The 13,999-nt window shown below is 35.5% G+C and overlaps 3 protein-coding genes across 4 annotated transcripts; 2 read left to right on the top strand and 1 right to left on the bottom strand.

Moving 5' to 3' along the window:
• The first annotated feature begins 12 nt into the window (after positions 1 to 12).
• LOC110614996 (histone H3-like centromeric protein HTR12) lies at positions 13 to 4,429 on the top strand. 2 transcript variants are annotated; one of them, XM_021756701.2, is made up of 7 exons: positions 13 to 328; positions 413 to 456; positions 1,071 to 1,122; positions 1,285 to 1,409; positions 3,324 to 3,398; positions 3,564 to 3,664; positions 4,064 to 4,429. In XM_021756701.2, exons 1-6 carry the CDS (start codon positions 274 to 276, stop codon positions 3,618 to 3,620), a joined length of 408 nt encoding a protein of 135 aa, XP_021612393.1. In that variant the 5' UTR covers positions 13 to 273; the 3' UTR covers positions 3,621 to 3,664; positions 4,064 to 4,429. The 2 variants fall into 2 exon arrangements, with proteins under 2 accessions (XP_021612393.1, XP_021612392.1); XM_021756700.2 differs by having other exon boundaries at positions 27 to 328; positions 3,589 to 3,664.
• Positions 4,430 to 6,304: 1,875 nt separating this feature from the next.
• Positions 6,305 to 7,069, top strand: LOC110615110 (transcription factor TRY). Its single transcript, XM_021756821.2, has 3 exons — positions 6,305 to 6,489; positions 6,613 to 6,700; positions 6,800 to 7,069. The coding sequence occupies exons 1-3, from the start codon at positions 6,438 to 6,440 to the stop codon at positions 6,921 to 6,923; spliced, it is 264 nt and encodes an 87-aa protein (XP_021612513.1). The 5' UTR covers positions 6,305 to 6,437; the 3' UTR covers positions 6,924 to 7,069.
• A 2,383-nt stretch (positions 7,070 to 9,452) lies between these two features.
• Positions 9,453 to 11,171, bottom strand: LOC110614916 (hydroquinone glucosyltransferase). Its single transcript, XM_021756607.2, has one exon. It carries the CDS (start codon positions 11,001 to 11,003, stop codon positions 9,579 to 9,581), a length of 1,425 nt encoding a protein of 474 aa, XP_021612299.1. The 5' UTR covers positions 11,004 to 11,171; the 3' UTR covers positions 9,453 to 9,578.
• Positions 11,172 to 13,999: the final 2,828 nt, after the last annotated feature.

Here is a 13,999-nt window from a genome sequence, read left to right on the forward strand (position 1 = left end):
TTGAAAGTCAAGAACATTTTTCTGTAGTGGGTTTGAATTTGATGTTGGATCAAGTAAAATGATAAACTACGGGTGGCAATTTATAATTTTTCCAGTTATAAGCAATTTGAGTTCCAGCATCCAACCGCAACGGACAGCATTTCAAAAATAAAACAGAGCGGCAAAAACGATTTCATAAATACAAAAGGGAGGGGAAAAATTAAAATTTCTGCCTCCAAAATTGATGGTCTGGGCTGTCCAACGGACCCGCTTTCACACTCTCCCTCAACCTCAATGGCCAGAATCAAACACACCGCGCCCCCCCGGGGCCGAAGGCGAAAAAAATCCAGTCAGATCTCTTTCTATCTGTTTCTATTTGGTGAGGGTTTTGGTTTTCCCTCTTTCTAAACCCTAACTTTCCTTTCTCTTGCAGCTGAAACAGCTACCTCACCAACTTCACCAGCTACGCCATCAACGGTGCTCACTCTCTCGGCCTCTTTAGTATTATTTTTTACTTTGCCTGTTTGCTTGCTGAGAAAATGCTTGAAAGGGAAGTGACTACCTCTCTAAAAGATCATTATTTGTATGTATATGTGTCTTTTTGCTTCATAATTTGAAAGAAAAAAATAGAAAAAAATCGAATGAGTTACACTAAATTAGTTATGAAAAGCTCTAGAAATAAAAATTTATAGATTTGCAATTGTTTATTTTCTTTCTCCCTTTGCATTTTTGTTTTTATGCACATACTTTCAATTATCTTCGTTTTCCATGGTAGAAGGAATAGTCCTCCATTTGGTTTTTGACAAACCAGAATAAGCGAAATTTCGAATTGTGAAATTCTTTTAACGGTTATACGCTTGCTTAGTTAAATGAACGTCTCAATTTCCTTTAATTCTGGATGAAGCTAGAAGTTTTTGATCTAAATGTTGACAAGCTTCTTCTGCCTACATATTTTCAGCAATTCAACAGAGTCTTGAGCTTTTCTCAGTTATTGATCTATATCATGTCTTATTCTATTTCTTAAACTTAAATTATAATTTCTATTTTATTTTAGGTTGTTGTTTGATACTATCTGTTTCTTGTTTTTACAGAGTAGGTCCCCAGGTTCAAGGACAAGAACAACACAGGGAAATGCTCCATCAAGTGAGGTTTATTATCATTGTCTTTTTTTTTTTTTTTCTGTCAGATTTGTCTGTTGTTTTAGGTTAAATTGGTGAAGGTAATTCATGATTGTTATGATGTGTAGTCTTGGGATGTCTTCACTTTTCTTATATTTATTTCTTTCGTTATTTGTTTGTTTTAAAGCTTCCACACCACAAACTCAGAGGAAACGGCATCGCTTCAGGCCAGGAACAGTAGCTCTCAAAGAAATTCGCCGCTTCCAGAAGACTTGGAATCTGCTCATACCAGCTGCTAGCTTCATCCGAGTTGTAAGCTCTCTCTCTCTCTCTCCAATATCACCCCCAGCTGTTATGTGTAGGGACATCAGATCTGTCTACTTTTACTATGGCTTTAGAAAAGTTCACTCCTTAGGATTGTTGTGGGTATTTGTCTCCTTTTTTTTTCTTTGAACTTCCATCTAATAGTCGTACCGTTAAAATTTTCTATTCAACAAAAAATCAGGATCCAAGTATTTCTCTTGGGAGCTTCCTAATGTTTTAACAGTGATTGCTAAATCTTTTGTTCCATTGTATTATATATTCTGGCATTTCAATATTCTGAATTGACTGTATGGATTTGAAAATATATTTTATTTTCTTAATACCTCTCATTACCCATTCAATTATCATAAATGCAGAGACATGGAGACATGCAAGAGACTGAATTTGGTTTCTCCTTGTTGCTGCTGTGTCCCTAATCTCTCTCTCTCTCTCTTCCTCTATAGAATATTACTCTCTAGAGTTCAATGCTGAAAAAACATTATTGTTCTTTATATTATTCCTCAACATTTAGCTCATTCAAATGCCAGCTTAAAGCAAGTGATTTTTTGAATGAAGTTTTGTTGGAATTTGCATGCTGATAGAAACAAAATTTGGTGTTTTCTTGAAGCTTTGAACTACTTGGTTTGGGATGTTATTTCAAACAATTGCATTGAAGGTCTTTGCTAATTTATTATTCATAGGTTGGTATCATGTTTTACTTGTGAATTCAGTATTTGTGCTTTAGACAACTTTCCTTTCAATGCTTCCATAGATTCTTTATTTCTTCCTTCTATTTTAGTGAAGTACAAAAGTTGCCATGTGATTTGAACCATTTTTAAGTAGGGTATTGTTATTTTGATTTTCACAAATTACTACCATTTTGAGTAACTTTGTTAGTAAAATTGTTACAAGCACCCTAAAGCCATTAAAGGCTGCTGATGTGTCAAGTAGAGAAATAGTGCCATGTCAGCAAACATTATGGAGTTAGGGCGTTTGGACCTTTCATGCTAATAGACTTAACTGCATGGTAATGATTTCTCAAAACCAAAACCATATGACCTTACTTGAAAATGCCCAGTCCGTGTGATACTCTTTTATATTTTGCCCTATGTTTCATATTTTTCCACTTAGCACCATAATTTTGGTCATCATTCATTACAAAATTTATGAGAGTTTCCATTCATATCTATGATTGTACATGTATCTTCTTTCCTTCCCTTGACTTTATTGTTTTACATCATAACTTTTTGTTTTGGATATATTAGAAATTTTACTAAAAGGGGAAGGGATACTGGAGTTTGAAACTCTTAACTTCCTACATTACTAGTAGTCAATAGGCATTAATATTATTGCGCAAATACTAGATCTTTAAGAGTGGACTTGACTGGAGATTTTGAATTCAGGAATGGGGTCGAAACCGTTCACCGGCGTTTATCTAATACCTCTCTTATTTGATGTAATAACTTTGCATCCTTATTCACTCATGTAAATGCTTTATTGAATTAATATATAAGAAGTTTATTATTAGAATTAGGACTTTAAATGTTATTTTTGTTAGTATTGCTCCATGGGATCCATTATGTAGTAAATATATGTGCCTAAAATAAAGTTTGATTTAGAGGGTTCCAGTGGCTCTTATCTTTTACTGACTTTGAAACTGAAGTTCATTTGAGATTTAGAATTCAGGAATGGGGTTGGCAGACTTTGAAATCCTTCTCCCATTGTGTCTAATTCTACTCCATTTTGTATAATAAATTTGCATGCTTATTTGTTCTTCTATGTGTTTTATTGATTTAACATGTTACAAATTTATTAATAAAACTGAGATTTTACATGGTTGCTCCATGGGATGCATTGGTGTAATTTAGAAGTGCTTGGAGTGAAGTTTGAATTGGATGATTCCCATGCTCTTATCTTTTACAGGTAAAGAGTATTACTGGTGAATACTCCCAAGAAGTTAGCCGTTGGACAGCTGAAGCTTTAGTAGCACTTCAAGAGGTACACTAAATGTCTAGATATGTGCAAAATACAAAACCCTTGCTTGTGTGTAGATTTATTGTATCTATCCCTGTATGCTGTGCTTGTATACCAATAATGAGTTTGCAGAAATATTTTATACAAGCATGGTTTGGTCTACTCATAATAAGTTCAAACGAATTCCAGTTGTTGGTTTGTTTTTTTCTTGTAGGCAGCAGAGGATTTTTTGGTCCATTTGTTTGAAGATGGAATGCTATGTGCAATTCATGCTAAGCGCGTTACATTAAGTAAGTTGGACATGACAGAACTATTGCTTCCAGCCTTCACTTCTTTTTTCCCTTTCTTCAAGCTCTATGAGAGTACTTTCACTTCTTGGTTATCTGATTTATAACCACCCAAATGTTTGAATTTTTCCATCATTATCCCAAATAGAACAAAAAGAAAGAAAATTGATGGGTAATATTTTCAAGTGCGTTACTGCAGTGCCAATAATCAGCAATTATTTGTTAGATTCAACAGATTCACTATCTTTTCATGCTGTTTATGGATGATCTCATGCCATCAATATCATAGCATACCTATTATTATTATGTTCTGTTTAATTCAAATTCAAGCAATCTGGCTACATAGGTTACATGTGCTACCAATTCATTAAAGAAACTTGTTTTTCTGATTTTTTGCCTCAGTGAAAAAGGATTTTGAATTGGCGCGTCGGCTTGGAGGGAAGGGACGACCTTGGTGAAAATGCTAGTGTAACCAAGAGCGTCATAACTGATTATTATCATTATGAGATGTAATTCTGCTGTTCTTTGATTGGTTTCCTGTTATTGTAGGATATTAACAATTAGGAAGTGTGAAAATACTTGGCTGTCCTCACATCAATTTATTTCTTAGTGTTGGATACTGTAGATTTCATTCTCAGAATATTTCATTAGATTCGCAAAGTGTCGTAGGGTTACTTTTGAACCAGTCAGCCATTGATGGGTGTAAGCTGGCCTACGAACTATGTATACATGGAAATATTGTTGTTATAAAAGCTCAAGAATTTGCGATGGTGCTTGGTGGCGCTAGACTGTATCAAATGTTTTGCGGTTTTTTTTTTTTTTTTTTTTCTCTTGAATAGGAGATTGAAAAAATAGAAACTTGAACTTAAATCTAGATGAATTATATGCTTTTTAGTCATTAGACTAAACTAAGCAAGGCGAATGCTTTACTGCATTTAAGAACTTGCAATTTTCACTTATTAATATAGGTGACTGGATATGAAAATTGAAACTGTCGTGTCCTTCATTGTTATTATATACCCATATCAGTGCCGTATCTATCGTAAAGATTCTGTTTGGAATTTAGTCCGTGACCGAATCTTATAAATTAATAAGTATAAAATAGTGTATTTCGAAAAATCACTAAATCTTTTATATTTGATTATTTGTAATTAGAATATCATTTTTCTTATTGACTCTATATCAAATAACAGTTATAGTATATAATTTCTAGTAAGTTGCATAATTCATCTGCTAAATTAGTTTTGACGTGCAATTGACAAACTACCAGCCAACCTATCTGGGCATAAATTTTATTTTAATCAAAATATTTGGGTTGGATGTTGTATAATTATTTTAGAAGAAAATTTTAAAAAGAAAAATCCAATTGGGAACTACTTTGAAATCCAATTTCACACTCAACAAATTTTTCTAGTTAAGATTATAAAATAAGCGAAATAATGTTTGTTTACCCAGAAGAGAAGTAATTATCTGTAATTGGGATTAAATTGGCGATTTCTATTTAATTGGGTTTAAATAATTCCCAGATTGAGATTAACCCTATATTATGCCGGATTCAATTCGACTAAATCTGAAGAAATATGAACCAATTTCTAATTCTGATTTGGATTAGTTGAATTTGATTTGGTTCAGTTTCCAAACAGATTGATATCTAGCCGTATCAAGCACGCGTAGCATTAAAAAACTTCATGAAAACTGGTACTTGTACTGGAAAAGTTGTCTTCTTAGCGGAAACAAGATGGGTAGTTCAGCTATAAAAGATAAATGAGCATGTACAGGTTCAATTTTTCAATGTATATATATAAATATCGAATCCAGATGATGAGAGTACAGAGAGCATGAGACACTTTTTCCAGCTAATTTGGCTTTTCCAATTAGGCCTTGTTTGTCCTACCAAACATTCTTCCTTTCAAGCAAAAAAAAAAAAAAAGGTTGGTTTGTGTGGCTCTGCTTCTTCATGAACTAACCCAAAAGGTTTTACCCTTTACTTCCATGAAAATTGATATTTAACTCACTTTTCTGTCATAAAAACCTTTTCCTCTTAACAAGTCCCATCATACACAAATTGCAAATAATAATAATAATAATAATTCTCTAATACAAATCATATCTAATTGGCTCCTACACATTTTACCTGTTAAAAAATAAATATAAAATATATCTACGCGCTGATTTTTACAATTTAACAATTTAAAATCTATGGTTTTTTGATAGTGGAGGAGGCGTGGCTGATGTTGTCATTTTCCGGTGATGCCATCGTTTCTGATTGCAAGCCAACTAACTTGAACCGATTGTTGCATACTTCTGTGTACTCAATGCTCTCACAACTTGATTTCAAATCGCTCAAAACTATTAAATAAACATCAGTGTTAAAGATTGAGTTCTTGCATTTTAGAACCATCCGAAACCATGGAGTTAGAACTGAAACTGGATCGTGGCTGGATTCTTGGAAACAAATGAAGCTAACCAAAGATAAATGCAATAAAACAAGTATTCTTTAAAGTAAAAGTCTATAACCGCAAGTCAACCATTTATAAATTTGTTTGGTTGGTAGGACCTGCCGTTCGCCTCTGTGGTTCCCAACGGATTCCAAGCTCTCTTCCCAATGCAACTCTGTGATATAATTAATGCAAAATGAATTCAATTATAGAAATTATATTAAAAAGGAAAAACAGCTCCATTCCCTTTTTGGGAAACTATTAATAATTCATCCTTCATCTTTCAGTTTTAGCTCACAAATCCTCTCTCTATACTCAATATATCCAACGAAGCAGCAATGGATAGACGCCGCAAGAAGCAATCCAAGGCAGCAACTCCGCGCTCTGAAGGTAACCAATCTTGCCTTCTCTTCTAATTTGATCTTTTACTTGCAATTCCCTAAAACCTTTTCAAGTCCTTGGCTAGCTTGTAATCAACTACTCTCTGTTTCCCTTGTTTCTATATTTTGTCAGAGGTAAGCAGTATTGAATGGGAGTTCATAAACATGTCCGAACAAGAAGAAGATCTTATTTATAGAATGTATAAGCTTGTCGGAGACAGGTAATGGGAAATTGAACTGAACTTAATTACCCTCTGATTCTTTCGCTATATTTGCGTCGTTGTGGAAAGTGGAAACATTTTCAAATAAGGTTGTTGTAGGTGGGCTTTGATTGCTGGTCGGATTCCAGGTCGGAAAGCTGAAGAAATAGAAAGGTTTTGGATAATGAGGCATGGTGAAGGGTTTGCCGGTCGACGAAAAGAGCTCAAGAAGTCCAAATGTTAATGTGTTCCTATGGATATATTAGGGATATTAATCCTCCTCCTCCTCCTTCTTCTTCTTCTTGCAAATGTGTGTAGGAGAATGTTTCGTTGAGATGATGATATGATTATTAGTGAATGATTAATGGGTTCATCATATTTTTCTCTCTAATAATTACTTGCATTAGTCGCATACTCGACTTGACATAGGACAAGAAAGTATAGCAGACTGGCTTTTGTCTGTTTTTCTTTTATGCTCAACTGCTGCTGTCGTGCTTCTTTGACTTTATTGTTGGATTCAACATGGATTTGGTAAGTACGCACATACTTGTCTTTTGTATTGGTTATTAACGTTTGTTTTTGTACGTTTGATCACTGTAATAGAGGCTTACCCAGCATGCTTAAGCTTCAATAATGGATGCTATACACAGCCATCCTTGGTTTTCTTCTTGCTGACATCTCATCTTCGTCTGTGCATAGCAGCCCAAAAAAAAAAACACACATACACACACATAATCATTCTCTTTTGTCTATTATCAAGAATCCATATAGTCCTTTCACTGTCCGAGCTCTCCAGAATCCAGAGCATATGTATGAGTTTTCGCAGAAAAACATGACAAACCAGTTCTGGCTTTTTTCTTTACATATAACTAATAATTAGTCATGCAATTATGGTTCAATTCCCTAACTGTAATGTGTTCTAATTGAGCTTTCTGTCACAATCTCCTTTTAAGAAAAAAAAAAAGAAAAGATTAGAAGGGATCTGAAACTGCCTGGCCTGCCACAGAGGCCCAAAACCTTTTCGTATGAAGACTTTTTGAGAGATTTTAACCAGTGAACTCCCATCTTCTTTGAACAAAACGAGTGAAAAGCCCATTAACCCATTTTTCATGTTAGGCAAATTCTAGCCCGACAACAGAAAAGCTTTTTGAAAAATTAAAGAGTTTGGTGAAACCGAGTGGAAAGTATTGCAACCCCACGTGCACATTTTCTGTTTCTCACCCAGCACACCGACTACAAAATCCTTTAAAACTCTATTTAAATCAACGAGCAAAGTGCTCAAAAAATCAAACTCAAAATGTTTTAAATTGGCCTTGCGAGGCAGCAAAGGCACAGGTTACAATGTGCAGAATCCAGATGAGAACTCACTTATATAATAATCTCAGCTCCAACTTCTGTGGCCAATTCGACAGTCAAGGATCTGCATATCTCTAACCGTGACTGTCTTTCCAATTTTCTATTGGACGACAACTGGGCTTATTAGCCATTTACATAGAAAACATATATATTATCGTCTGTCTACTACACAGTCCTAGATAATAAATCTGCAGTTTATTATTTATTTATTTCAAATTATAAGTTTTTTAAATAATAATTTATTTACTAACTTTTCAATATATCTCTGAAATTCATTTCTAGAAAAAAATTGTCCCATTTTATGTGATGTTTTAGAAAATTAAGAAACCATTAATTTTTATTTTTTCCAAAGTTATCTTTATCTTTAATTAGAATAAAAATTTTATTATTTTTATTAAAAATAAATGCTCTAGTATAGAATAAGTGAGTGACTTTATAGCCAGTGGATAAGTTATAAGCGATAATTCAGGTGTCCTCCTACTTTTCAACTGAAAATAATTATCCAAAGGGGAAGAAAATAGAACTAATAAATTATGAGGAGTCAATATCTATACTATAGTAATTATTGTCTCAAAATTTTCTACATGATGTGGCGAATGTAAAATACTTGGCAGCCAAAGTTGAGAGCACGAAAAGTTGACTTTTAAAGTGCAGTCTTTCTTTTTCTTTTTTTATTTAATAAAAAAATCTGAACTTTTTAGGTAGTGGAGAAATGGTATCAAATCATTTCATGTAACATAATTTATATAATAAATACATAAATAATTTAAAAAAAAAGAATTTTAAAGATAAATAGAAAATTGGATTAGTGCATTTCATGTTAGTGACATGGCAGCACAAAGAGACACGTCTAGAGATTGTCGTATATTAAACATCAAGTTTCACAACAAATATTGAAATAGTTTTATTTATTAATACAAAATTACCTTTTCTTCCTCCTTCTTGCTTCTATTTTATTTAATTTTCCTACTCCTTGTTATCTTATTCTTTCACTTTCCAACTCATATTTTCACTGCTGTTTAACTTTGCCACTGTCTAGTATAATTAAAAGAAATATTTAGTACTTTACCCAATATATATATATATATTAAATAACCAATGTCTCATCACTACCATGTTAAATCACATGCTTACATATAGTGAAGAAAATCTGTTGAGCCTTAGAATTTGCCAGGGACCAAGATACCCAACACAAATCACTAAATTTGGAAGCATTCTGATGGTGGATATCTAATTGGCCCCCCCTTTGTCCCTTTCCCTGGCATCTGCATTTTCTTCCTTCCTATAATTCAGCTCTTACAAATAAAATTGGTGTCAAAGGCAGCCATGAGCCACCCACTTCAATTAATCCTAGTGATGATGACTTCATGTGATGTGACGATCATTTCTTAATGAGTCTTTGGGTTAATATAGTAAATAAATTAAATATATAGGTCTTTATTGCAAAGAGAAAAATTCTCCAATTAAAGAAAGTGAAACATAAGACTTTATGTGATGTACAGTCACGATGGAGGTGTAGAGCTGGAAATTATCTACCAATTTGTTATTTGCATTTCTGGGTCTTCCACTTGAGAACCAAATCGGTGAGTGCCTTTGCAGATGAACCTTCGTCGCTGAGAACTCTGGCAGCTGCGTCTTTTAGGCCCTTCATTCTGTTTCGAACCTTCTTCCCTTCTTCGCCTTCCATTAGGCCTCTCACTACTCTTGCAATTTCTTGTCTTTCAATTAGGCCATTTTGATCATTATGTCTTGGTCTCAGGGCAACCTTAATATCCTCGGTTAACATCACAGCATTCATTCTCTGCTCAGCGTAGAGTGGCCAGGCGATTAGTGGCACGCCATTTGCCACACTTTCTAGGGTGGAATTCCATCCACAGTGGGTTAAGAATCCTCCTGTAGATCCGTGACTCAGCACTTGTGCCTGTGGTGCCCATGATGGCACCGCTAGACCCCGCCCTTTGGTCCTGTCCAAGAACCCTTTTGGTAGGAAAGCAAATGGGTCTTTTTGGCTCTCCACACTAAAAAATGTGGCATTCGCGACGGTATCATTGGGGCTCCTCACAACCCACAGAAATCTTTGCTGGCTCATCTCTAACCCCATAGCCAATTCATTTATCTGATCGTAAGAGAGCGTCCCGCCGCTTCCAAATGACACGTACAGCACAGAGCCATGCGGCTGCTCATCTAGCCACCTCAAACATTCTGCTTCCTCTGCCTTACTGCTTGAACCCATGTTCACAAGCGGACCAACCGGATAAATGGGTGGGTTACCGGGTTCTTCCTCTTGTACAGCCTTTATCGCTCCTCCTTCCATGTCCGCAAAGCTATTCACCATAACACCGTTAGCTAGTCTATACCTCTTTGCATGGTGAAGAAGCCACTTGTAGGCATCATTCTTCCGATCTTGAACCGGGTCAAGCAATTCCTTCCCGAGTATAGGTATGCAGCCTGGTATTATCACAGGTTCCTCTAGCTCCCTATACTCGCAAGAGACCGCCTCATCCAGCTTTGGCAACCAAAACATCAAAGACAAAGACATGGCTGTAGAAGGGAAGAAAACGTAGGGAGAGACGTCGAATTCTCGGGCAATATCGAAGGCATCGGTGCCAAAGAGATCAACGACCAAGGCCGCCAGCCGAGTGCTTTCAACGAGAGACTTCAACACGTCGCGAAGAGATGGGAGGGATCGAGCCACTGTGATGGAAATTACCGTTTCTATCCTAGCATCTTCAGGGAGGTCACTCAAGTCAACCGGAGGGAGAAAAGTGGAGCTTATTGTGGCAGGAAGAGATTCAAGAACCGATTTTTGGGCGTTAGAGGGAGCACCATCGGTTGGTACAATGAAGGTGATGGAGAGATTATGTTGAGAAACGAGTAGTTTAGCTAATTCAACGAGCGGGATGAGGTGACCCATCCCGGGACTCGGTAGAATAGCAACATGGGTGGGTTGTGTTTGATGTTCTGCCATTGAAATGGGAAGAAGCTAAAGTTTTGTGGTTAATTACGGTGGAATTGATACAAGGGAAGGAGAAGAAAGGGGGGTAGTTTATATAGAGGTTAGGAATTATTCTTTTTTTTTTTTTTTAATTTGTGGGGATTAAAAAGGAGGATGTGCGTGTTTGTAATTTTGTTGGATGGGCGAGAGTCATGGAATTATGCGACCATTGATTGGTGCATTTTCTTTTGTATTTTAAAATAATTTTTAAAGTCTGAGAGGCAAAGGGCAAATTTTATAGCAGATGAGGGTGGCTGTGGTCTTCGTCTTTGGCTTCTTAAGTGGAGGGTGATGTCAGTTCCAACCTAAGGCTTAGGTTATCAACTCAGTGGCAGTGGCCTGGCCCTATCTAGATTCCGGTTTGGATGCAAATTTCTTTTTAGCTTTATGGCTTAAATTCAATAATTTGAAAGAAGTTATAAAATTCCAACTTTCATTGCCCACGTTGACCTTTGTGGCCGGCTCTTTAATAATCAGTAGAACGGAAATTAAGGGGAAAAAAAAACTATAAACTTTTTAATGGCTGCTGTATGCTGCTTATATTTTCAGGTCTGAAGAGTCATACGTGGTCATTTCTCCATAATCTTCTATAAAACTAAGGTCTAAGATGTTCATTAATCGTAGCCAGACAAACAAATTAACCTCGGAAGCTTCCAACAAAAGTAGACAACATTGACTAGTAGGCAATAAAGGAGCAATTTTTCAAATCATGCAAAAAAATAAATTTTACTTTTAAAATTATGCTTTGAAAATATTTTCACATCCTGTGCGTTAACCACTTGCGAACTTTATGAGTGGCGAACTTTGCTTGGTCGGAGCACTATAAACTCGGCCGTGCCACGGGAGCAGTCCCGTGGCTTCCAGCGTGGCTTGTTCGGCACCCAACGTGCCGAACAAGTCACTTAAAGCTGCAACGGCTAGTTCGGCACTGGAGTGCCGAACTAGCCAACAATTTCAACGGCAGTAACGCCGGCCAGCGACCGCTCCGTTTCCTGCTCGATGTCCGGTGGATTGCGCAATGGTTGCGCATTCGCCGGATGTTTGAGCCAACGCCGTTGCTCTCAAGATCTACGGAATTGCTAAAATCTCTTTGATCTCGAGACACCCGGGTTGTGCACGGCTGCGATCTTCATTGGCGACAGCGACGATGGGACGCGACTGTGGGGGCGGCGGCGGCCAGGGCTTCTTCCTGAGGAAGAAGATGTCCAAATTACTATTCTGCCCCTGAAGAAAAAAAAAACTTTTTTTAAAAATAAATTATTTTATTTTAGTCTTTAAATTAAATTTATGTAAAATAATTTTATTTTAATTTTTATTATTTTTGTTATATATGCATATTTTAAAAAAATTTAAATAAAAATTTGGTGGAAAGAAATTATTTGTGTTGGAGAAGAAGATTTGCTGGAGAAGAGAAGGGCTGTGCATGAAAAGCCACGTGGCTGTGCATGCACAGAAAAGAGTGAATACATGCCGCGCTGCAGCTGTACTCTGCTCACGTCGCACGGAACCAATGTTTGCCACTATGAATGGCGAATATCATTTAAGTTCGCCATCACTGGTTACGAATTACTGGGTTCGGCAGTAGCGAACTCAATTGATTGACCACAGAATTTAAAAATATTTTTAGATCTTACATAATTTAAAAAATAAATTTTAATTTTTACAATTGCTCGCAATAAAGCATTTAGTATATTATAAAAGTAAGATCTAGAATGTATACATAAACAAGTTACCTACTAAAAATTATTATCTTAAATATTCAAATTGTATTTAAATTTACCATTATGGTATTATTTTTTTACAACGGACAAAAAATATTATTAAAATTATAATTTTATTTAATATTAATAAATAAATTATTTAAATATATTAATATATAGTAAAAATTTATATTTTTTATAATAATTTTAAATTATTATCGGTTTATTACTATGTTAATATTAAAATAATAATATTATTATATAAATCGTAAGGTACAGCAGTGATGCAAACAAATTAATAACCTCGGAAGATTTCAACAAAAGTAGACACCGTTGATTACGTAGGCAATGAATAAATTGATATATTATAAAACTAAGGTCTACGATATTGATATATATACGTAGGATCCATGCAAAATGAGAAAAAAAAAATAATTAAGACAAAATTTTGGTCAGAAATGGCGGAGCCGGGACAATAATGAGGGGATCGTGAGAAAAACATGATGCAAAATATGTAGGTATGCAGTCGTCCTCTGCTCTTTTCTCTTCTATTATAATTATCATTAGTTCATGAATTTTATGATACTTTGAATTTTTCATCACAAATGATTATAGCTAAAATGATTTACAATTGCCATGTGAATGGAGTGATACATCAAACTAGTATAACACGCAGAAAACTCTGAACCCTAAAAATAATATCTACCTAATTTATATTTTATAAAAGCTCCAAGTTTACCATAAAAAATTATATTAACTAAGGCGGTGGGCTTTTTATGCTTTTATATTGGCCCAAAACTCATGGGCACCGTAGCCAGAGGAGCCAGCCCAATCCATATAGGGAACAATTTTGTAATTGCAGGTTGCAGTGATTTGTTCTTCTGGCTTGGGGAGGAAGCGTACAGACAGCAGAGGGAGAAGATGATACACCGAAAATGGAGTCTACTAACTGGTCCAGTGGCAATCTTGGGCGGGATCGTTGCAACGGTGGTCGTCGCCAACTTAATCTTCGTTAAGGATGTAAAGTTCTCTTCTCTTTTCCTTCGATTTCCAAACCCTAGATTTTATATTTGAGTTTTGGTATCGGGGGAATCGAAGGATGTATTTTCATTTAAGATTTCGATTGAAATTATTCATTGGAATGATTTGCATTCGGTTTTATTCGTCATTCTTATATCTAAATCGTAGGAGACATCTAAACCTTTTGGCTATTCGATCGTGTCTCTGATCGTAATCGTAAAAATTAGATTTGTTTAACTTAGTTGTGAA

This window comes from Manihot esculenta, chromosome 5, assembly GCF_001659605.2.
Source record: "Manihot esculenta cultivar AM560-2 chromosome 5, M.esculenta_v8, whole genome shotgun sequence".
In the NCBI taxonomy this organism is placed as follows: Eukaryota; Viridiplantae; Streptophyta; class Magnoliopsida; order Malpighiales; family Euphorbiaceae; genus Manihot; species Manihot esculenta.

What these genes read in the sequence shown, in the direction of transcription:
- LOC110614996 (XM_021756700.2), top strand. Translation starts at nt 274, where the DNA reads ATGGCCAGAATCAAACACACCGCGCCCCCCCGGGGCCGAAGGCGAAAA. An exon ending in CACCAGCTACGCCATCAACG is followed by an intron (nt 457 to 1,070) that starts GTGCTCACTCTC and finishes TTGTTTTTACAG; the next exon opens with AGTAGGTCCCCAGGTTCAAG. An exon ending in ACAGGGAAATGCTCCATCAA is followed by an intron (nt 1,123 to 1,284) that starts GTGAGGTTTATT and finishes TTTGTTTTAAAG; the next exon opens with CTTCCACACCACAAACTCAG.
- LOC110615110 (XM_021756821.2), top strand. Translation starts at nt 6,438, where the DNA reads ATGGATAGACGCCGCAAGAAGCAATCCAAGGCAGCAACTCCGCGCTCT. An exon ending in AGCAACTCCGCGCTCTGAAG is followed by an intron (nt 6,490 to 6,612) that starts GTAACCAATCTT and finishes ATATTTTGTCAG; the next exon opens with AGGTAAGCAGTATTGAATGG. An exon ending in TATAAGCTTGTCGGAGACAG is followed by an intron (nt 6,701 to 6,799) that starts GTAATGGGAAAT and finishes AGGTTGTTGTAG; the next exon opens with GTGGGCTTTGATTGCTGGTC.
- LOC110614916 (XM_021756607.2), bottom strand. Translation starts at nt 11,003, where the DNA reads ATGGCAGAACATCAAACACAACCCACCCATGTTGCTATTCTACCGAGT.